General features: G+C 37.3%; 1 protein-coding gene across 1 annotated transcript; it reads right to left on the reverse strand.

Annotated features, from left to right (window-relative positions):
• Positions 1-12,936: 12,936 nt before the first annotated feature.
• Positions 12,937-23,257, reverse strand: LOC116889272 (protein Jade-3-like). The gene is made up of 3 exons (XM_032890415.1): positions 22,929-23,257; positions 16,792-16,959; positions 12,937-13,808 (listed from the first exon to the last, which is right to left on the reverse strand). The coding sequence occupies exons 1-3, from the start codon at positions 23,112-23,114 to the stop codon at positions 13,659-13,661; spliced, it is 504 nt and encodes a 167-aa protein (XP_032746306.1). The 5' UTR covers positions 23,115-23,257; the 3' UTR covers positions 12,937-13,658.
• Between the last annotated feature and the right edge of the window lie 662 nt (positions 23,258-23,919).

Raw genomic sequence — 23,919 nt, forward strand, 5'->3', positions numbered from 1 at the left:
AACTGTAGAATGTGGAGAAATAAATTATCCAAATAACAAATATATGGATAATAATTAGGAATGTCTCTTAGCAAATCTGCCCCAAAACCATCTAAGTTTTAGAAAAGGTAGTATTTATAATTAGAGATCTGTACAGTTTGGGGCTAAAAGAGGAAAGGGTCAGCCAGATTTTGGAGCCAATCATTTATTTATTTCTATTATAAAATAAACCTGCTATGAAAATTCATATAGAAGTTTTTATTTAGATTTATGTTTTCATTTTTTTGAGTACTGTGTAACAAAGGATTAACCTGGTTCAAAAAGAAAGGTTTGGCTCTTTGTCTTTAGTACCTTAGAAATAACAAGCCAGCCCTTTGGATTGTTGAGCCTGATAAAAGTTGGCTTTGTTTAGATAGTCTATGTTAACTATGTGAATATGGTGGAGGCTTTGGGTTACATAGTATCAACTGACTTCAGAGGACCCAAGAATAAGGTCAGGTAAATGGATATTTAGCCATTTTTTTTTTCTTTTTTATTGGATACTTTTCATTTATATTTCAAATGTTATTCCTTTCCTGGTTTCCCAGACATAAGCCCTATTTCCCCCTCCCCTTCCACCCCTCCTTCCCAAGATACAATCCACAGACCACATAAAGCTCAAAATGATGACCAAAGTGTGGATGCCTCAGTCCTTCTTAAAGGGGGGAACAAAAATATTCATTAGGAGGGGATATGGAGGCAAAGTTTGGAGCAGAGACTAAAATTAGCCATTTCTATGTGGTGAGTCCCCAATAATACCTCTTGTCTCAAGGCTCTGGGTGAGTGGAGAAAATAAACACTAACATGGTTCTTGGGGTAGTGTGGGTAGGAGCATAAGCTGTATATTACCTTGATAAACTGTAGTGTTTAGGCAGGAGTGGAGCACATGGTGTTCACTGACCCTGCCCACTGTCATAATGAGACACAAACCCAGTTTTCTGCAGATTACTGTGGAGACTGAGAGCAGAGTCACCGCCAGGGGAGTGCTTGGCTTTTAGGGATGATACTTTGTGACTGGTTCTTGGTCATTAGGTAGGCCCAATCTAGGGTATCAACTTATTTATGCAGCTCCTTTGAGGTTATTAACTCCTAGGTGGGTTTGGCAGGCAGAATGATGGGCTTCCTTAATTCTTTCTGTCAAGTGCATAACTTAGGTTGTTTATCTTCCCATTTTGGTGCACTCACAGACCATCCTTAGTTGCTCAATGCAGCCAGCACTGACTTCTAGCAGCTAAAGAAGGGAAGCTTTTTTGGAGCAAATGCATTCCCAATGTGAAACATATCTTGGATAGGTCCAGCCCTATAGGAGTAGCAACATAGCACCAACTTGTACTGTAAAAAAAGAGGATTAGGGTAGACGAGTTACCTCCCTTTTCGAGAGCTGGTCTTGTTCTGATATTAAGACTGGGAAAGGCTGCATCAATTATATATGTTTTTGTTTTGTTTTTTGTTTTTTTTTTTTGCAAAACCTATTTGTCTTTTTAGTATAATTTTCAGCTTTTTCACAATATTTTTTGATCTTTATTAACTTGAGTATTTCTTATTTACATTTCGATTGTTATTCCTTCCGGTTTCTGGGCCAACATCCCCCTAACCCCTCCCCCTCCCCTTCTATATTGATGTTCCCCTCCCCATCCTCCCCCCCTTACCGCCCTCCCACCAACAATCACGTTCACTGGGGTTCAGTCTTGGCAGGACCAAGGGCTTCCCCTTCCACTGGTGCTCTTACTAGGCTATTCATTGCTACCTATGAGGTTGGAGCCCAGGGTCAGTCCATAGTCTTTGGGTAGTGGCTTAGTCCCTGGAAGCTCTGGTTGGTTGGCATTGTTGTACATATGGGGTCTCGAGCCTCTTCAAGCTCTTCCAGTCCGTTCTCTGATTCCTTCAACGGGGGTCCTGTTCTCAGTTCAGTGGTTTGCTGCTGGCATTTGCCTATGTATTTGCTGTATTCTGGCTGTGTCTCTCAGGAGAGATATACATCCGTTTCTGTCAGCCTGCACTTTTTGCTTCATCCATCTTATCTAATTGGGTGGTTGTATAAGTATGGGCCACAGGGGCAGGCCAAATGGTGTTCCTTCTGCCTCTGTTTTAAACTTTGCCTCCCTATTCACTGCGAAGGGTATTCATGTGCCCCTTTTAAAGAAGGAGTGAAGCATTCACATTTTGGTCATCCTTCTTGAGTTTCATGTGTTCTGTGCATCTAGGGCAATTCAAGCATTTGGGGCTAATATTCACTTATCAATGAGTGCACATACCATGTGTGTTTTTCAGATTGGGTTACCTCACTCAGGATGATATTTTCCAGTTCCATCCATTTGCCTATGAATTTCCTAGAGTCATTGTTTGGATAGCTGAGTAATATTCCATTGTGTAGATGTTACATTTTCATATCCATTCCTCTGTTGAAGGACATCTGGGTTCTTTCCAGCTTCTGGCTATTATAAATAAGGCTGCTATGAACATAGTGGAGCATGTGTCTTTATTATGTTGGGGCATCTTTTTGGGTATATGCCCAAGAGAGGTATAGCTGGGTCCTCAGGTAGTTCAATGTCCAATTTTCTGAGGAACCCTCCAGACAGATTTACAGAATGGTTGTATCAGTCTGTAATCCCACCAACAATGGAGGAGTGTTCCTCTTTCTCCACATCCTCGCCAGCATCTGCTGTCACCTTGAGTTTTTGATCTTAGCCATTCTCACTGGTGTGAGGTGAAATCTCAGGATTGTTTTGGTTTGCATTTCCCTTATGACTAAAGATGTTGAACATTTCTTTAGGTGTTTCTCAGCCATTCAGCATTCCTCAGCTGTGAATTGTTTGTTTATCCCTGAACCCCATTTTTTTTAATAGGGTTATTTGTCTCCCTTCGGTCTAACTTCTTCTTTGTTTATTTTGGATATAAGCCCTCTATCTGTTGTAGGATTTCACAATATTTTTATTTTTTATTCATATTCTCACCTTTATCTGATTTTATTTATATATTTTATATCTCTATTTTAAAACTTCTTGCTCTTTTCTTTTCCCCAGCTTAATTTTTTCATTTATTTAACCTTGCAACTGCTTTCTTTTTTTCCTTTTCCCTGTTCCTCCTTTATTACTTTTATTCATTTTTTAGTTTAAGCTGGCCTTGAACTTCTAATTGTCCTGCCTCCCCTTCCCACGTGCTAGATTACAGGTGTATACTACTTTTATTAATTTTTCTTTTGAGATATGGTCTCACTATTCAAGACCTGGTTGGTCTAAAACTTGCTAGAACAGATTACATTTTAATTTTTAATTATGTATATCTACATGTTTATATGAGGCTACATACATAAGAGTATAGTTGTCTTTGGAGGTCAGAAGGTGGCTCTGGATCTCCTGGAATTGCAGCTGTGAGCAACCCAACATTCATACAGGGAACCTCTAATCTTCTGGAAGAGCATTAAATACTATTAATTACTGATCCATCCCTTTATACCTACCATTTTCTTTTCTACAGCTACTGGTGGTAAGAGTAGTTTGATTTTTATTGTATGTTTATAGTTTGTTTTGGTGTTGTGATGATTAATCACCAATGTCAACTAACAGGATTTAGAATCACTGTGAAAACATTTCTATGCTGTCTATGAGACTATTTCTAGAATGATCTTTAAAAGTATTTATTATATTATCTTATTATATATATACACACTATCTGCTTTCACATACACCCAGAAGAGGAAATCAGATCTCATTAGAGATGATTGTAAGCCATCAGTGGTTGTTGAGAATTGAACTCAGGACTTCTGGTACAGCAGCCAGTGCTCTTAACTACAGAGCCATCTCTGTAGCCCCTCTAGAAAGGAAGGGTGACTGAATGTGGATGGCTCCATCCTTACTGGTTAGGGTCTCAGAATGAATTAATAAAGAAGAAATAGAGCTGAGCACTCATCTTACTTTCTGTTTTCTGACTGCAGATACAATATAGCCTGCTGCCTTATTCTCCTGACATCATACTTTCCCTGCTATGGTGGACTGCACCTTTAAATTTTGAACCCAATTAAACCTTTACTTACTTTTGCTTTTTTCATGTATCTTGTCACTGGAATGCATAAAAAGTAACTAACATATGTGTTGCTGTCATAGCATTCTCTTCTTCTGACTGGTATTGTGGTTAGAGTCTTAGAAGACTACTCACTAAAATGATCCATACAAACCTAGAATCTACCCTAACAGATGTACCAATTGTAATACACAAACAGGAAATATAAAAATCTGAAAGAGGGAGGGGAGGGGACAGGGGCTTATGGAAGGAAATTGGGAATTGGAATAACATTTAAAATGTAAGTAAAGAAATATATCTAATAAAAAATATAAAAAAAATCTGAAAAAAGCAAGGCAACATGAACAGAGAACATATACCTGGGAAAACTAGGGCTTTATAAATGAGTCCTTAGCAGCTGAGCAAATGTATCCATTTGGTTGTCTTTAATCCTTAACAAATTTTTAACAAACTGATGGTGTCAAAACAACAAAATTTGGTCACAGAGGTATGGTGGCACACACTGTTAATCCTGGCACTCAGGAGGCAGAAGCCAGTGGATCTCTGTGAATTCAAGGCCAGCCTGGTCTACCCAGGGAGTTCTAGGACAGCCAGAGCCATACAGTAAGACTGTCTCAAGAAACTATATATTATTGTTTACAGAAACAATGCTATAAATGGTCTAAAATGCTCTACAAAACTCACTTTTGCCACTCATAGTCTAACATCTACAGTTACTACCAGGTCTTATCTCTCAACCCCATAATTTGAGAAGATATGTCCTTCAAGTTTTAGCTAACCTTTTTTGTTTGTTTTAAAACAGGCTGGCCTGATTATAGAGCCAAAGCTGGCTTTAAATTTCTCTGTCTCTCAAGTGCTAGGATTATAGGCACGCATCACATATGTCTGGCCCATGTTTAAGTTTAACTTCCCTTAAAATGCTTTGAGCTCCCAAAGTCAGATACTTTAACAGTATTAGAACAAGAACAATTTGTATTGACAAATATGAAAAGACCATGGAAGTGCTTTCCTCAGTAGGTAGAGGAGACTGCCCTTTGATCTTGTGTGGAGACTAGATGTGGATGTATGATGTTTTAATTCTTCTCTACCTGTTACTCCCAGTGCTGTGGTTACAGACGTATGCCATTTCGTTTTAAATAGGTGCTGGGAATTCAGGTCTTCATGCTTGTGCAGCACATACTTTAACCATTGAGCTATCACCTCAGCCTTCCTTTTAATCTCAGTATTTCATTTTCCTCATTAAATCACCTTTAATAAGCACTTAAAAATTTAATTTCTTATTTAACCAGTTTCCCACTTGTTGAAGAGTTTACCTTTAGAAGTTAATTTTGTCACAACTGAATTCACATTGGCCTAAACAGTAAACTCATTCTAGCTTTCCAATTTATACTAAATTCTGGATACTTGTTTGTGACTTTGGACAGGCCCATCTCTCTCTACCATCAATCCAAGCCACAAGTGTTGGATGATTTTATTTAGTTTGGCCAGTCAAAAAAATGTTAGGTATTTCTACCAGATTTACTCTAGGGAATAATGATATGGGAAATTATTATTACCATTTTTACTAACATGCAGTTTTCTGTTAGGTATTAGGTTTAAGCTCTCTGCCATCTTAAGTACTATTATTGTCTCCATTTATAGATGTGGAAGCTGAAGATCAGAGATGTTAGGTAAGTTTTCTAAGCTTATATAACTAGCAAGAAGTAGGACCAGGTTTCATATCCTAGGAGGCTGGCACCCCAGAGTATATTCCTCCTCTTCTCTCCTCTCCTCTCTCTCCCCCTGGCCCTTCTTCCTCTATTCCTCAATCCCTCCCTCTCTTTTTCCCCTCCCTTAATCTTTACCTCCTTTCCATACTGTATTTTAAGACAGGGTCTAACTATATGGCTTAGGCTGGCCCTGAACTGGTGGTACTGCCTCACCCTTTCAACTTGTTAGAGCTTACAGATGCATGCTATCATGCCCAGCTTTGAAACCACTTTTTTCTAGACAGGGTGTCATTATGTAGACTTGGCCATGCTTTAAGATTTAGGTAGAATGAGAACTTCAATGTAAGATATAGAAACAGAAATTCAGGAAATCTGGTGATTAGAGCAAGTCTGTCTAGAATCTGGGCAAAATCCAGGGTTTCTTAGACATCTAGCTTGAACAAAAACTAAAGGATTATCAGGAGCCTTCATGGTCAGAAAAAGACTCTTATTCCATGATATGAAACCTAAAGATATTGGTTGCTCTAGATCTCAAGCCTGCCAATGTTATACTCTCTCAGTCCAGTATATATTACCAAATTTTTAATTTTGGTTTCTTTAAAAGAAAAAAGGAAATATCATAAGAATATGTTTTCATTTTAATCCCAGGTGTTGGGATATGGGTTGCTTCAGATTGTACACAGCAGCTGACTATGATTTATTTGCCTCATGTTCTCCGAGGGGCATGATTTTGCCAGCTGCAGATATTTTCTGCGATTCTGTCACATTTGGAATTCTGGGGGCTTTTCAGGAGCCAGTGGGTTGTTGGTTAATGTTGGCTGTGGTTTGTTAATAAGTGCGCAAAGAAGAAACAAGAAGAAATTATTAGATAGTCTGACAGCAAAGATCAAACCTGTTCTAAGGAACTCGACACCCCGAATGAGCAGGAAGTAGTTTAATACTAACATTGACCTCTTTCCAACACCTTGACTTTATTCACGGTTTTCTTTCCTTTCCTCTCTCTTATCTAGTGTTAGGGGGTTGAAAGGGTGGAGAAGAGTGAGAGAAAGAAGAATCCACGAAGCAGTCCAAGAGATCTACAAAGGTTATCTGGGGAAAGAGGTACAGCTTAGTGCTAGAACACTTGCCTAGCATGTCTGAGGAATTGGGTTTGACTCCCAATTCTGCAAATTAACAAAAATAATATTAACAAAACAACTTATAAAAGCATTTGAAATTTAGAGCTTTGTAGGTGGGTAATGTTTTTACTGCTACCTGCTATCTATTGCACACTTCCTAGGACTAGAAAATGACTTCATACAAAAACTGATTCATTTTTCCTTAAGCCTTGAGTTGATCCATTTCAGCTTGCTACCCCAACTAAAGAAATCACAATTATCAAGTGAATTGCAGATTCTCATCAGCAAACCTACCTTCAATGATACTCAGTTTACCTTTATATTAATCAGAACTATCTGTGCCACCTCAAGGACCTCCTACTCCTATATTTTGTCTTTTCCTTTCTCACCTTCTGAAAAAGCCTTCCTCCACATTGGATTACTCCCCCTTTGTTTTATCTGTCAACAAGTATAAGCACAAACTTGTTTGTCCCACCTTAACATAAGCTTCTTTACTCCATGTTTCCAGTTCTTTGCCATCACCCACACTGGTAAATTCAGGGCTCCATGAGAAGCACTTAGCTTATCTAACAGTTTTTATTTTGTTTTTTTTTTTTAATACAAAAGGGCTTTTTATTCTTGAAATATTTTCTTTCATTGTTTTCTAAACCTGATTTGCTTTTCTAATTGTTTCCCTGGTGATTTGTTTCAGTCTCTTCTGTTAATTCTTTCTATTCATCTTTTTTTTAAAAAAGATTTATTTATTTATTTTATGTATGTGAGTACACCGTAGCTGTCTTCAGACACACCAGAAGAGGGCACCAGATCTCATTACAGATGGTTGTGAGCCACCATGTGGTTGCTGGGAATTGAACTCAGGACCTCTGGAAGAGCAGTCAGTGCTCCTAACCGCTGAGCCATCTCTCCAGCCCCCTTTCTATTCATCTTAACTTCTTTATTCTGGTGTGCTCAGGACTATTGCCCAGTACTGCATTTCCCTCTAACCTTACTTATTCAGTGATTTTACTCAGGGCAGGTTTTAGCATTTTACGCCAAGATATCAACTTGATAGGATCTGGAATTACCCTGAAGATATATCTTGGGGCATGCTTGAGTGATTATCTAGATTAGGTTAAATTGGGAAGACTCCACCTAAATATAGGTGGCACCATTCCATCAGTTAGGGTCCCAGGTTGCATTAAAAAAAAAAAAGCAAAATACAAAACCGAAGAAATATCTGAATACAAACATCGATTTCTCTCTGATTCCTGACTGTGATTACAATTTGACCAGCTGACTGAAGCTCCTGTCACCATTACTTCTCCACAATGATGGGTGTATCCTTGAATTGTGTGCTAAAATAAATTCTTCCTATCGAAGTTGCTTTTGCTGAGTATCTTGTTAAATTTTTTTTCTCTCATATTATTACATCCTGACCACAGTTTACCACCCCTCTCTCCCTATTACCACCCATCTCCTCTAGAACTATCCCTACCCTTCCCTCAGAGGAAAGCAGGCCTCCCAGGGGCATCAACCAAATATGGCATAACAAGCTAGGGTAAGACCAGGCCCACACCATCACAACAAGGTTGGACAAGGCAATCTAGTAGGAGGAAAATGGTCCAACAAGAAGGCAAAGGGTCAGGGACAACCCCTCCACTTCCACGCTTATGCTAAATATCTTGTTATAGCAATGTGAAAATTAACTAACACAAGGCTTGTCAACTGTATCCTTTGTCCAAAACTTCCTCCTAAATTCCAGAATTATGTACACATGTGCTAGCTACACATTCCTACTAGAATACACACACACACACACACACACACACACACACACACACACACAATGTATATATAAAACATAAGTGTTCAAAATGGAATTTGTTGTTTCCTTATCCAAATCTATTCTATGTATAGGTTTTCCATTGACATCATCTAGAATCCCACTACTTCTTACCACTTTCTCAAGGCCACATTCATGTATCTAATGGATTACCATCATAGACTTTTAATTGCTTTTTCTTATTTCTAACATTGCATCTTCAGTATGTTCTAAATTAAGGTGTCACAGTGGGTTCTTTGGTGATAGGATTTTACTATGTATAGTCTAGGCTGGCTCAGAACATATGATTTTCCTGCCTTTACCTCATGTGTACTGAGGTTACAGACCTTTGCCATTTGGGTTTATTAGTTAACAAATTGCTACAGAAATTTAAAAACTTGTATAATAGATTATAATAACTTCACTGAGTGATGGTATATGGTGGATCGTGTTTACCTTTAACCCTTACAACTTCCTGCCTTTTATATTATTTTTATTTCATAGGATGATTTATAAAGTAATATATTAGCCCACTCCTCTGCTTTAAAAAAACTACCAATGGCTCCTTTTGTGTGAGTATATGGTGTATGGATAGACACAATGGTTCTTTCCCAAACTCAGTGAAAAAAATAAAAGATCTTATAATGGCTCTGGAAAAATTTATGAGGCAATGACAAACTTATGTGGCATTAACCAAATGTAGACACTCATCTGTTTCTACATATTTTGGTTGCTAGACAACCAAAACTGGAGCCTTTAATATGCTAGTAAAAATTACATGAAATTTAAATTTTAAAGTGTATAAGCATTGGTATACAGGTAATTAGAACACGGACACATTTATTTGTTTAAATACTGTCTATGCTTACCTTTGAAATGCAAAGCTAGCATTGAGCACCTGTGACAAGAATACATGGTCCACAAAGCCTAACAAACATACTTATTATCTTGCTATTTATAGAACAAATTTACCAGCCTTTGCCCTAACCAGTAAGGACCCCATAATCTCTTTGATCTTCTTTTCTTAAATATTCTGTTTTCATCTTGCTGGATTCTTTCTTGTTGATCAAATAGGCCAGGCACACTCCTAACTCATGGCCTTTTCAGTGGCTGTTCCCTCTGTTTGAAACACTTTTATGCTAAATATCTATATAGCATTTTCTCTTGCACTGGAGTCTTTGTTCAAATGTCTCTTTTACGTAATTAGTCCCATCCACCCACCTCTTAAACTTCAATTAATCTCCCTGCCTCACACTTCTCACAACTTACTGTTTCTTTTACATTTTCTTTTGCCACAGCACTTATTATCTTCTAATATTTTAGTTAACATCTACTGTGTATTGTTTACTTTCACAAACTAAAATATAAGATCTACAGTGCAAAGTTCTTTGTTATTTCATTGGTAGACATAAACCCTAATATGCAGTGAAACATAAACACTTGTTGAATAAATTAAATCCCTTATACTCAAGCTTGGAATAGAGATGTAGTTCAATACTAAAACATTTGCGGCAGTCCAGACACCGCCTGGACCTGAAGGGACCCGGTCAACAGTTCTCTGCACCCAAATCTCAGGGAGGGAGAGCTAAACCTTCAGAGGGGCAGACACGCCTGGGAAGCCGGAAGAGACTACACTCTGCCCACATTTCTGACTCCAGGGGAAAACACCTAACACCATCTGGGACCCCGGTGCACGGGGGCCGCGAGAAAAGGCGGCACAGGACCTCCTGGTTGCCGCCCTCACAGAGAGCTCAAAAGCAGCCCCCCACAAGCAACTTGAGCCATGGAACCAGAGGTAAGACCAACTTTTCTGCGCCAAGTGACCTGACTGGTGGACTCAGGACACAGGCCCACAGGAACAGCTGAGGACCAGTAGACAGGAAAGACTACACGCCTGAAAGCAGAACACTCTGTCCCCATAACTGGCTGAAAGAAAACAGGAAAACCGGTCTACAGCACTCCTGACACACAGGCTTATAGGACAGTCTAGCCACTGTCAGAAATAGCAGAACAAAGTAACACTAGAGATAATCTGATGGCGAGAGGCAAGCACAGGAACCCAAGCAACAGAAACCAAGACTACATGGCATCATCGGAGCCCAATTCTCCTACCAAAGCAAACACTGAATATCCAAAAACACCAGAAAAGCAAGATCTAGATTTAAAATCATATTTGATCATGATGCTGGAGGACTTCAAGAAAGACATAAAGAACTCCCTTAGAGAAATGCAGGAAAACATAAATAAACAAGTAGAAGCCTACAGAGAGGAATCACAAAAATCCCTGAAAGAATTCCAGGGAAACACAATCAAACAGCTGAAAGAATTAAAAATGGAAATAGAAGCAATAAAGAAAGAACACAGGAAAACAAAACTGGATATAGAAAACCAAAGGAAGAGACAAGGAGCCATAGATATAAACATCACCAACAGATTACAAGAGATCAAAGAGAGAATCTCAGGAGCAGAAGATTCCATAGAAATCATTGACACGACTGTGAAAAATAATGTAAAATGGAAAAAGCTACTGGTCCAAAACATACAGGAAATCCAAGACTCAATGGGAAGATCAAACCTAAGGATAATAGGTATAGAAGAGAGTGAAGACTCCCAGCTCAAAGGACCAGTAAATATCTTCAACAAAATCATAGAAGAAAAATTCCCTAACCTAAAGAAAGAGATGCCCATAAACATACAAGAAGCCTACAGAACTCCAAATGGATTGGACCACAAAAGAAACACCTCCCGTCACATAATAGTCAAAACACCAAATGCACAAAATAAAGAAAGAATATTAAAAGCAGTAAGGGAAAAAGTTCAAGTAACATATAAAGGCAGACCTATCAGAATCACACCAGACTTCTCACCAGAGACTAAACTCATAGATGAACAACATAATAGTAGACAGAATGTGGTACCTAAGGCTGCAATGCAAACTCTTCTTTGTAAATATTAAAGTCAGTGATTTCTCTTCCAGTTATGATACTGATTACTAACAGGTATAAAAATAATCGTTAACAGTTTAACAGTGGAGAATGTAGGTAATGTGAGGAGAATAAATGTTATTGAATACAAATTCAATAAAAATCTTAAACAATGAACATGGAAACATTGTTTTAATGAAAAATATGTATTATAAATTAACCTGATGCAGTAGTTCAGTGCACGTTAAATAAATATCAAGGATGGGAGAAACACAGATGAATGGTGTATCATCTTGGCTTTTAAGAGGCTCACATAGGGAGAACAAACAGGATAAACAAAACACTGTGTTAGGTCCGTAGCTTAAGGTTTCTATTTCTGTGATTTAAAAAAAAAAAACCACAACCAAGAGTAACGTGGGGAGGAAAGGATTTATTTCATCTTTTAATTTGCTGTCCATCATCAAGGAAGTCAGAACAGGAACCCAAGACAGGAACTGATACAAAAAGCCTTGGAGGACTGTTGATTACTGGCTCATTCCTCATGGCATGTTTAACCTGCTGTCTTATAGCACCCAGGACCACTAGCCGGGTGTAGCACCACTCATTGTGGCCTGAAATCTTCTACATCAGTCATCAACCAAGAAAATGTGTACCACAGGCTTGTCTACAAGTCAATCTATCTGGGGGCATTTTCTCAATTGAGTCATTTCCAAAAATGACTCTAGCGTGTGTCAAGTTGACAGTAAATATCAAGGAGAGATTTTCCCCTTATAAAAATTAAAATGTTATGTAGTTAAATAAAATGAGCCAAAATAAAAATTTAAAAGCAAGGTAAGTATTCATATTTTTCAAATCTGCAACCTGTTATACTAAATAGAAGTGAACTAAATAAAATATCTAGAACCACAGCTTTAAGTTATGACGTTACAGAGACCCCTTTCTCTGAGGGTCTGCCAGCAAATCTAATCTCAACCACTCTGCAGCTCACAGGCAGTAAGTCTTAAGTCAGTCAGTCCTTCCTTCCCATTTACAAGCAGAGTCACCTTATTATGCTTGGATCAGAAAGTGAAATAACATTGTACCTTAGATATCCCAAAAAACATTACCTGTACTACCACATGCAATATATATGACTATAAGGATAATTTTTTAAAATTTATTTTTATTTTATGTGCACTGGTGTTTTGCCTGCATGTATATCTATGTAAAGGTGTGAGGATGTCAGATCTTGGAGATACAGACAGTTGTGAGCTGTCCTGTGTGTTCTGGTAATTGGACCCAGGTCCTCTGGAAGAGTGGTCTGTGCTCTTAACCTCCAAGGCAGGTAGGCATCTCTCCAGCCTCTTTAAGAATGATTTTTAAAACTATTCACCAGACTTTACCTATTCAAATGTACCTTTCCACACCCAAATGTTTTACAGAACCATCTATCTAATCATAGTGGATCTTAAATTCATTGACAGTTAATGGATGAAATATATTTAAGAGTTATAGCTTATTCCCTCTCAGAATGAATCACTCAGCTTCAGAGTCTCGTTAACACATGAGCTCTGATACTAAAAGATGAAGGTTAAATACCATTATGAATATTATTTTGAGAAGGGGTCTCCCTTTGTTGTTTAGGCTAGCCTTGAACTCCTGAGGTGAAATGATTTCTTCTGCCTCAATTTCTTGAGAATTTGGACCAAACATGTTTATCACTATTACTGGTAACCAATATGAAGTTGAAAAGAATAAGCTAAGGGTTGGAGAGATAGCTTACTGGTTAAGAACATTTACTGTACTTTCAGAGTATCCAAGTTCAATTCTCAGGACTCATGCTGGGTGGCTCACTTGTAATTCCAGCTCCAGGGAACCTAACACTCTCTTATGATGTTTGGGGGCACCCACCTACATACATTTCCTTTGGGGAAAAACAGGCTGAATCAGGTCCAGAAGCAACATCTGAAAGATTTTCACAAATGGTCTATGGAATAGCAGCATCCTGCACATGAGTGGGTAGCTTCTTAAGTGATTTCTGGGTTAACAGGACATTCTTACTGGGACCATGAGCCATGCAGGCTTGGTTTTAGTTCATTCCACCAATTCTCAGGGTACTTACCTGAATACAAGCTCCTGTCTTCAACTTGCACAGGTTGCAAACTAAGGCCCACCGGCTAGGTGGGATGTGAGAGATTTTTGTGACAGGCTCCATTCTCTCAGGACAAGCGATACTGACCTACAAATAAAACATCATCATGAGGTGGAAGCACAAAGGCATGTCAAAATCAGTTTTCACAAACTATATATGATGTTATATGAAACTGAAAACATTAAAACAATGAGGTAAGCCATATCTTCCAAGGTTAGTACAGAACTAAGAATAAACAAAAGATGTTTCTTTCCATTTCTCAGTTCTTCAATCATTTCTACTAATGTAAACAATTCATATCTATGATGAAGAGTGCAGGAGTGTAGACTAGGTAGGTATGGTTACCTAAAACAATCAAGATACATTCATCTTTACTAAGAAAGCTACTTAGGAAAGGAAATGAAGTTCAGAAATTCTAGAATCTGTCTTATGTTAGAGATGGTATCACATGCCTTGCTATTTCATTTAATCAACTAAAGATAAAGAAAGGCAGTGACAGATCTTTCTATTTGGTTTACAAAGCAGCATAATACTGTTGTAACTGCAAATTTCTGTAATGAAGGGACTACAGCATATAATTAGGGTGAGGATGATACTTCTAAACCCACAATCTTTGAGACTATGTAACTATTATCATCTTACCCTACTCTCTCAGCCAAAGTAGCTTCAAAGTGAAATTAAGTCTTTGGGAATGCTGAAAGGCAAAGGACACTTTAAAGAAGACGGAAAATTTTCCATATGGAAATAAAGGGTCATATAACTACTGCTAAAAATGTGTCTTGTTTCTTTCTTTCTTTTTCTTTTTACAACTTTATACATGTACAAATGTTGTGCCTGTGTGTATGTCTGTGCACCAGATGTATGCAGTGTCTACAAAGGCCAGAAGAAGGCATTAGATTCTCTGAAACTGGATTAACAGATGCCTGTAAGTGGGTGCTAGGACTGGAACCTAAGTCTAGTAGCCAGTGCTCTTAACCCCTGGACAATCTCTCCAGCACCAGAAATAAATAGGTTTTAAAAAGCAATAACGGGTTGGGGATTTGGCTCAGTGGTAGAGCGCTTGCCTAGCAAGACCAAGGCCCTGGGTTCGGTCCCCAGCTCCAAAAAAAAAAAAAAAAGCAATAACAATCAAAGAAGGATGATTCATCTACTAAAAGTTCTGTCTAGATCAGGAAAGAGAGATCTATATACTGGAAATCAAGAACTGAGAAGCCATTAAGAGAACATTAATTAACCATGGAGATTTTATTTATTTTTCTTTGCTTTTTGAGATAGGGTCTATGTTGCCCAGGGTGGCCCTTAACTCATGATCTTTTTAGTCCAGCCTTCTGAGTGCTGGGATTATAGGTGATTTGTTTTATTTTTGTGTATGTGGTGGTTGGGATCAAGCCCCTGCTTTGCATATGCTAAGCAAATAATGTTATGTTCCCAGGTTCTTGTTTTTTTTCAGAGAAAAGGTTCCACTATGACTTAAGAAAGCATTGAGATTGCTATGCAGTGCAGGCTGTCTTGAGCTTTTGATTATCCTGCTTTTTCAACCAAATATGAAGCATTATAGGCATATGCTACCAGGCCTGGTTTCAACCTTTTTTAAATTTTAATTTTTGGTAATAGAGAGTTGTTTTGTTCATAATAGGCAAATACTCTACTACTTATTACACTCTACCCCAAACTATTGGTTTTGTTTGTTTGTTTAGTCTACCTACCTAGGCTGGCTTTGAGTCATTACACATCTCCAAGATGGCTTCCAGATCTCAGTCCTCCTACCTTAGCCTCCCAATTACAGAGATTACAGGAATGTCCTAATGTGCTCAGATTAGAAGCCATGTTTTAATTAAGTTAATGAACACTAGCCATTCAGAAAATATCTACAATTAAAGGATAGGTTGTTAACAAGGAATAGATTTTGAATAAAAGCCTTAGGTAAGTGTTGAGTTTAAGCACTCAAAAGAGCTTTTTAAGTAAAGGACAGCTAGGTCCTTAATACCAGAATTTGGGAGGCAGAGGCAGGTGGATTTTTGTGAGCTCCAGGGCACTAGTCAGTAATAGAATAAAACCCTGTCTTTAAAAAAGAAAAAAAAGTAGAGGAAAACCACCACAGTGGGCAAGAGTGATTGCTTACTTTATCTGTAACAGCCAAAAATTAAGAGACCCAAAGCAGAATAAATAAATAGAATATCCATATAATGATGAACTAGTAAGTAATGTAAATTAATGAACTATTGATACATACTACAACGTGGAGTTCTAGCTAGGCAACAAAAAATACTTACTCTAAAAGTTCCATTTATATGAAGCTTAAAAACAGACAGAAGTTATCCATAGTGATACAAATTAAATAGTTTACTCTCAGGAACTAGAGAGCCTTCCAGGATGCTATTTATATATTTCTGTGGTGTTTTCATGTCTTACTCTGATTTATGGCTACAGGTATTTAAAGTTAAGCTTTACTTTTAAAAATGTTTTTCTCTTACCTTTATCTTTTTTTTTTTTGGTTCTTTTTTTCGGAGCTGGGGACCGAACCCAGGGCCTTGCGCTTCCTAGGTAAGCGCTTTACCACTGAGTTAAATCCCCAGCCCCTACCTTTATCTTTTTTAAAAAGTAGTTTATTTTGAAATATTTTTAAAATATTTTTTTAAATTACATACATATATGTGTATGAGTATATGCATGTGTGTGTATTGGTGCATCTGGAGGCCAAAGGCCATCAGTTTCCTGGGAGGCAGAGTTACAGTTAGTTAGCTGTGAACTGCTTGAAATGGTGCAGGGAACTAAACTTGAATCTTTTGTAAGAGCTCTTAATAGCTAAGCTACCTCCAGCCCTACACTCTGATCTTTTATGCCTCTTCTCTCACACAAATTTATCAAATACCACTGAAAATAATCACCCACAAACAGAAGCCCACAGAAGTCTGGGCACAGTTGTATCCAAGAAGACTGGAGGTAGCCCAGAAATCTCAGAAATATAGTTGAGCAGAAAGCATTTCCATGACCAGTCTGAGTCTGTCTAAGCATCATGGGAAGGAGGCTACTCTGGAGTAAATGGGTCCAGATTTGAATGATTACTTACTTCTGGAATCCACAGGGCACAGCTGACATGAGCCCATTTAGTCCCTGTCCTGGTGGTCTTCATGGCTCCACCTTTCTTAGGACATAAGACGCACTGTGGATAAATTCCGAGGACACAGGAGCGGCACAGCCAACTGCCTTCTGGAATCTTGAGGATGCCATAGCAAGCCTATAGGTGGGCATGAGGAGGAGATATGCACACAGAGCTGAATAAGTTCATATCCAGGATTTAGTAATTTTTAAATGCTAAAAACCAAGCTTGTAGCATCATCTGAACTAAGAATAGCATGTGTACCTATGAGAAATAACTTTAATGAAGATAGAAAAAGTCTATGTGGTAATTCACATCAAGATTAGTTCAACTACTGAGAGTTGGATTACAGACATTTAAAAAATTTGTTGAAATAATCCTTTTCCTGTATTCCAAATTGTCTTCAGTGTTTATATAACAGCTCATCCAAGCAATAATGGAATATTTTCAACATGTCATGTACTATTGTGATAAAAAAGTGAAATAAGCTAATGTTTATAGTCTAGTAGTACCTGATGCATAAAAATATTCAGCAAATTACAGAAATTATTTGCTTGGGCTTGTGAACTGAATTACAATAATCCACAATGAATTCTAGGAGCCTTTTCAATTCTTTATTGAATGATACTGGAAAATAAATGATAACTCACAGAGATGGAAGATTACTTAGGAATTATTCTAGACTGCCCCATCTTCAATTTTGTCCATTTGACCCTCTTTATGGCTCCACTCTATTTTAGTGGAAACCTAGTTGCCTTTAGGTTCCTCACATGGCTAAATATACCCTACAGCACCAACTTATTCAACCTAGCAGCTTCAAAATTTTTGTGGGTTAGAAGAGATTCACACTTAGATGACACTCACTAAGAGTCATAAGCATCCATTTCTAATCTTTCTTTCCTTTTTTATCTTCCAGACCAAGTCCCTGGACTTTTACTTACTTACCTTCATCCACTGGCTCTAGGTGAGTCTTACACTGAGTCCCAGAGGCTGAACTCCCTTTCTATCCCCATCCTCACCACTACTGCTCTATCCAACTCCTTGTCACACTATTCTAGGATAAATTTATTTCTAAATTTGTTTACTCATTCTTCACAGCTTTCATCCTTCCTTTATTTAGTTATCAGATTCTTCTCAGTCAAATCAAGCACAGAAGCAGATCCCCCAGGGATTTTTCCTGGTCTTATCTCATTTGCCCATCATCATCTGAACTGGTGTTAACAAGCTACTGCTTAAGACTTGTTTTATAAGGCTAACAAATTGAGAATGTTTTTTCCCCACATTTTAAAGAGTTCTAAGATGAAAGGGGGGAAGGGAAAATACACAATAGAGACTATAGGCAAAGTCTAAAGTATTTCTGATACTTTAAAGCAAAGGTTTGCTGGTCTTTGATCTGAAGTTTTCCTTATACCTTATTATTTCTTCTCACCTCCCATCAGAGTTAAACACATGGGATCTAATTTATATAGGCAGGTCTCTCAGTTTTCTACATTACTGTCCACTTTAGTTCTCATATCCATGTGTCTTGCTAGGAGGTTTCCCTAGTCTATAAGATCAACTTCCTTTTGTACAGTTAAGACCTTGCCTTCCACACCTGAATTAAACTCTAGCCCCTACTCCAAAATTCCACTCAGGTTATGGTGGCCTTTTTTATCTGCCCTACTACTGCTTAACTCCCATCCTCTACTTCATATGATTTCCCTTATCAACTCCCCTAATTTGTTCTTATGCTTCATAACCTCAGTGAGAATGGAAGGTCATTAGGCACAGATTTCAACAAATGCTCCCCACTTGCTTGGTTTGTGTAGGTGTGTTATGAGAACAAATTATTAATAATATGGCTCAAGAACCTAAGCTAGACTTCCAGCTAGGCTAGACTTCAACTAGGCTGCTCTCATATGAGCAGGGCATCATTTTATAAAGTTCCTATTTTTGAAACCCTCTTTTTCTCTAAGATCTAAAATGTTGCAAGGTAATGACAAAAAAAATTCCTTCCCAAATTAGAGCCAGTTTAGAGCTAGTGGTTGGTTTGAAGAGTGCTGCTGGTCCTTCTACAGAGCACAGAATAATTTACAGAGGGAGTATTTTTATAGAAATAACCGTCAAAAGCTTTTATGTCATAGTGAGTCTCAACTCTATATGGATCATAAATGATAAAGGTTGTGACTTCAGTTGAGAAAAGAGCATGTGTATGCTAATACATTTTAAGCATAATTTCAGGATGCCAGACTCAGTGTCATGTCAACAATATTCATGACAAATATAAAAACTATAAGAGTATGTACACTTATCCAAATTCAATCTAATATCAATCTAAGTATTCAATATATGTACAAAGAAGTAGACTATGGATATGCATACAAAAAGGATTTGAGATGGTTTTAACTTTCACGTAGTTTTAAAGAAAAAAAGTTGAATGATGTTAATATCTAAAGTCTAGTGATACACACTTCTAAAGTATGAATGTATAATTGTCACTAAAGAACAATGAACATGATGTAGTGGAGTAAAAAAAAGTATTATATTTAATTATATTTAACCAATCCGGATGCCAATATGTCACTATTCTTTCAGAGAGTAAACAAGTATTTTAAATTATAATTTAAGTGACTTTACAGTCAATAGAGGGAGCTCTAACCTAAGTATAGTTATTTATGATCCAAATTACATTCACTATATAAGAATCTCAAGTATTTTTCAAGGATTTTTTTTTTCTGAGACAGATATGTCCATTCCAGATTGGTCCTTCAAACTCACCAATCTCCTGCCTCAAGTGTACTGCCATGCCTAGCTAGAAGAAGCTCTTTTAATGAAATTTCATATTGTAACAAATTTCTAAAATCCACATATATCAGTTTATAGTCTGCAAGGCCCAGTCAAATGCTACTGCCAATGTGTGAGAGGGGTATCATTTATAGTGACTTGGTCACTAAAACAAATTTCTAAAACAAATACCCCAATTTGGGGTTAGGGATTAGTGTGTTGAAGTTAGGTCAAAGAACCTGAAAATAATTCTTTTTTTTGGTTCTTTTTTTTTTTTTTTTTTCGGAGCTGGGGACCGAACCCAGGGCCTTGTGCTTCCTAGGCAAGCACTCTACCACTGAGCTAAATCCCCAACCCCAAAAATAATTCTTTAATATTTTCCTCTAATTGTAAAAGACAAACATAGAAAATATATAAAGATGACCTTTGTCTTATTTCCTTCAAGTCTACCATAGATTGAATCATTATTTATAACCTCTTTAGTAAGAAACATTATGAAATTCAAAACTGTTTAGATCTTAGGAAAGTTATTATATAATCTCAACGGAACCTGGGATAATACCATATATGTTAGTATTTCTATAAAAATATTAGTATTTGAATAAAATGGGTAAAGACTATAAACAAGCTCATATTAGTTAAGTTTTGGTATTGTTTCCAAATTAGTTCTAGTTCAGAATTTCTGATAAAAGGGAAATCATCAGAAAGTTTTAATTTTGGAATTAATTGTATGAGAGGACTTATGGGTGTGTGATATCAATACTTTACATTCATAATTAAGTCATAAAAAGACTTTTACTTCTCCTGAAAACATATTACAATGCCAATAATTGATACAATGAAGATAAAATTTCCAAATTCACTATTTTTCTTTTTTTCTTTTTCTTTTTCTTTTTCGGAGCTGGGGACCGAACCCAGGGCCTTGTGCTTCCTAGGCAAGCGCTCTACCACTGAGCTAAATCCCCAACCCCCCAAATTCACTATTTTAAAGATATAACTAAATGAAGAAAAAGGATAAATTGGTATGGTAGTTTAAATGTAGCAGATGTGCAGCTTGGTCTTTATGTGGGTACCCAAACAATTGTAGTGGGGGCCATCTCCGACTCAAACTCTTGCCTGCCTTTGGGTCCCTTTCCCCTAGCTGGGTTGCCTTGTCTAGCCTCAGCGGAAGAAGATGCACTTAGTCCTGCTGAGTGAGACTTGATATGCCAGGGTATATTGGTATAATGGGGGTTGTAGGGGGAGGGACATGACAGGGGGACATGAGAGTGGGAGGGTGGGACTGGGAGGACAGAAGGGAGGGGACTGTGATTAAATAACTAAATTGAATAAATAAATTAGTGAATAAATAAATGAATGAATAAAAAAAAGGATAAAAAACTAGAAGTGTGGCCTTGTTGGAGGAAGAATGCCACTGGAGTGGGCTTTGAGGTTTCAAAAGCCCATGCTAAACTCAGTGTGTGTGTGTGTGTGTGTGTGTGTGTGTGTGTGTGTGTGTGTGTGTGTGTGTGTGTGTGTGTGTCTGTCTGTCTGTCTGTCTGTCTGTCTCTCTCAGGATACCACTCATATCTACTGCTCAAATGACTGCCTACATTGTCACCGTGCCCCTGCTGCATGATGATAACAAGAATAAAAGCTTTTTGAAACTGCAAGCAATTAATGCTTTCTTTCATAAGAGTTGCCTTGGTCATGGTGTCTTCAAAACAATAGAACAATGATTAAAATTAATTGGTGACAAAAAAACTTTTGAGTTCTTCCTACAATGAAAAGGTTAAAAGGTTAGGTGGCCCAGAAGACTTAAGTCTTGGTTGTTTTTCCTATCTCCTATGTTATATGGGCTCATTATTCTGCAGCTTTGATCAAAATGATCTTTCTAAATACAAGTATCTTTTTAGAGTTCATGGAATAAATCAGAAAAAAACAAATCAGTTTGTTGTGTGTGCCTTTTTTCCTACCCCTAGCTTCCTTTCATTTCACCATCTATTCCTTCATTCTTAAAATACAGAGATGCATGCTTCTAACAGATTTTGCCCACTCTTGACTACTTGCCATTAACATAGTCTGAACAGACCTTTCTGGATGTACTGACATAAACATTAAGATTCAGGTGAATTTTACTTGCTGAAAGTTGTTTTTGACCTTTATCTCTTCCATGTATTACCACAGCAGCATAGATTTATAAGTTCTGGGACACTATGGTAAACTGACTGTTTCTTTTTAGTCATTATACCATGGTCTACCTGGAGGAGGGGCAGAAAGCATATCTGGTTCTTCATTACTGTGTCACCATAATGCAGCACAGCCCTGACTCATGGATGGTGTTTAGTGTGTATACAGTATTTTTTAAATAAATTCATAATATGAATAAAATATACAACATATTCAGACAGGTTGGAGAAATCAAGAATGAACATGAACTACAACTTGGAAGATATATACATTATGATAATATAGGTAGAAGAAAAGATTGTGTATGGTTTTACTCCATAGCACATGGGTGTGGAAGTCAAGTCAATACTAAATATACTTCTCAGTGGTTCTCCTGGTCAAGTCTCTCAATGGACATGAGCCCAGTTTAGCTAGGCGGCTGCCCCAGCAAGCTCAGGGAGCCTCCTATCTCTGCTTCTGCAGAGCTGGGGTTACAGATGTGTGGTCTTGCTTTCAGATCTCTACTGTATTTTGGGAACTTAGGTTTTCATGCTTTGGCAGCAAGTATTTCATCAACTGAACCATCTCTAGCTCTCAGAAGAGATTTTTAAATTCAGACATGGATATAAAATGGAGACAGGATAGTTTTAGCAATATTCATCACTATACATCAAGTGACCTTTGTTTTACCAGAGATAGAACACAGATATGGAAGAGAGTTGAAATGCATGCTGACATCACTAATACTATTATTAATATGACATTATTAGTCATTATTAATATGTAGTAAAAAGAATGTCAAATAACTTGGGTAAAGTCACTTTAACTTTTACTTACATTGTTTTAAAACTACAGCATAAGACAGTCCTTTAGAGTTCCAGACTCCTGTGGTCTCTAAAGGTAGGGTTGACCTAGGTTTAGCTTCTTGGGGATAGGTGAAGCAGCTTAGGAATTATAAGCAGAGCCTAATTTTTATTTTTCATCTTTAAATGTAAGACATTTACATATGGGTGTTAGAAATAATAAATAACAAAAAAATCTGATTGTTGATCAGGTAAGGGCACTTGAGCCAAGCCTGATAATCTGAGTTGAATCCCTGAGTCCCAACACTAAAAGAGCCAATGCCTAAACATTGTCTTCTGACTTTGACACTAATATTGATCTTGTATGAGAGGGTGTTCTCCATTTGCACTAACCTGATGCACACAGACGTTACACTTATCACAGAATACCATATCATTCCCTTCTTCACTGTCTGGAGACCGGCACACATCACAGATCACATCTTCATCATATTCTATTCCTAGCCCTTCCACTGTCTCAATAGCATGGTTCATATTTTCATGGCAGTGGCGTTCCAGAACTTCTATTGTCTTCTCCATAAGAGTCTCATCAATTGGGCCATAACCTGCACAGAAAAATATAAAATTGACAAAATAAGTCCTTGTTTATCTTCTGCTAAAACCCTAATCTATTTTCTTTTATTCTTTTAATCTATTTCTTATTCTTTATAAGACTTTTATGAACAGCTGTAACTTTGAACTCTCTAATTTGTAGCTTATTAAAATCTCTTACTTCTTCGAACACAGATAACATGTTATTAGCAAATTAACTTTACTAAGCACACCTAATAATTATACCAGGAATTTTTCATATGATAATATACTAATAGAAGAAAATTCTAGGTAAATATGCATATAAGACTATATATATATATGAAATATTGTTTTTAAAACCTAATTTTTAAAAAAAATCCAATACCATTTTCAATGGCAAGTAGTACCAGAAACCTATTAGCATTCATAAAATTTAAGTCACTAATTTTTCCTTTGTTTACTTTTATTTTTTTTCCTCATGTTGTATACTTAACCCAACTAAAAGTTCCAAACTGTTGATGCTGGTTAAAACTCAATTCTCCTAAGAGACCAGAAATTTCTGGGACAGTGTGTATAATTTTCAAAATTAGTCATCATAAATAACTTTCAAATCTGTATAAATACCTTTTAATTTTTTTATCTACTCAGGCTTATTTTTCAGTCAAGACATGATACATATATGCATACAAACATTCATATGTACATATACTTAGCTATACACACATATATGTATATATTACATTAAGTGGGATAACCTGGTCTCAGAAAGGTAAGTAACATATTCTCACTAATATGTGGAACCTAGAGTTTA

The sequence above is a fragment of the Rattus rattus genome, chromosome X (assembly GCF_011064425.1).
Source record: "Rattus rattus isolate New Zealand chromosome X, Rrattus_CSIRO_v1, whole genome shotgun sequence".
NCBI classification, from domain to species: Eukaryota; Metazoa; Chordata; class Mammalia; order Rodentia; family Muridae; genus Rattus; species Rattus rattus.

Excerpts from the sequence above, each read along its gene's own strand:
- LOC116889272 (XM_032890415.1), bottom strand. The coding sequence starts at position 23,114 with ATGGAGAAGACAATAGAAGTTCTGGAACGCCACTGCCATGAAAATATG. Across the intron at positions 16,960-22,928 it reads GTAACGTCTGTGTGCATCAG|GCTTGCTATGGCATCCTCAA; the intron begins GTTAGTGCAAAT and ends GCCCACCTATAG. Across the intron at positions 13,809-16,791 it reads GTGCCCTGTGGATTCCAGAA|GTCAGTATCGCTTGTCCTGA; the intron begins GTAAGTAATCAT and ends TTTTATTTGTAG.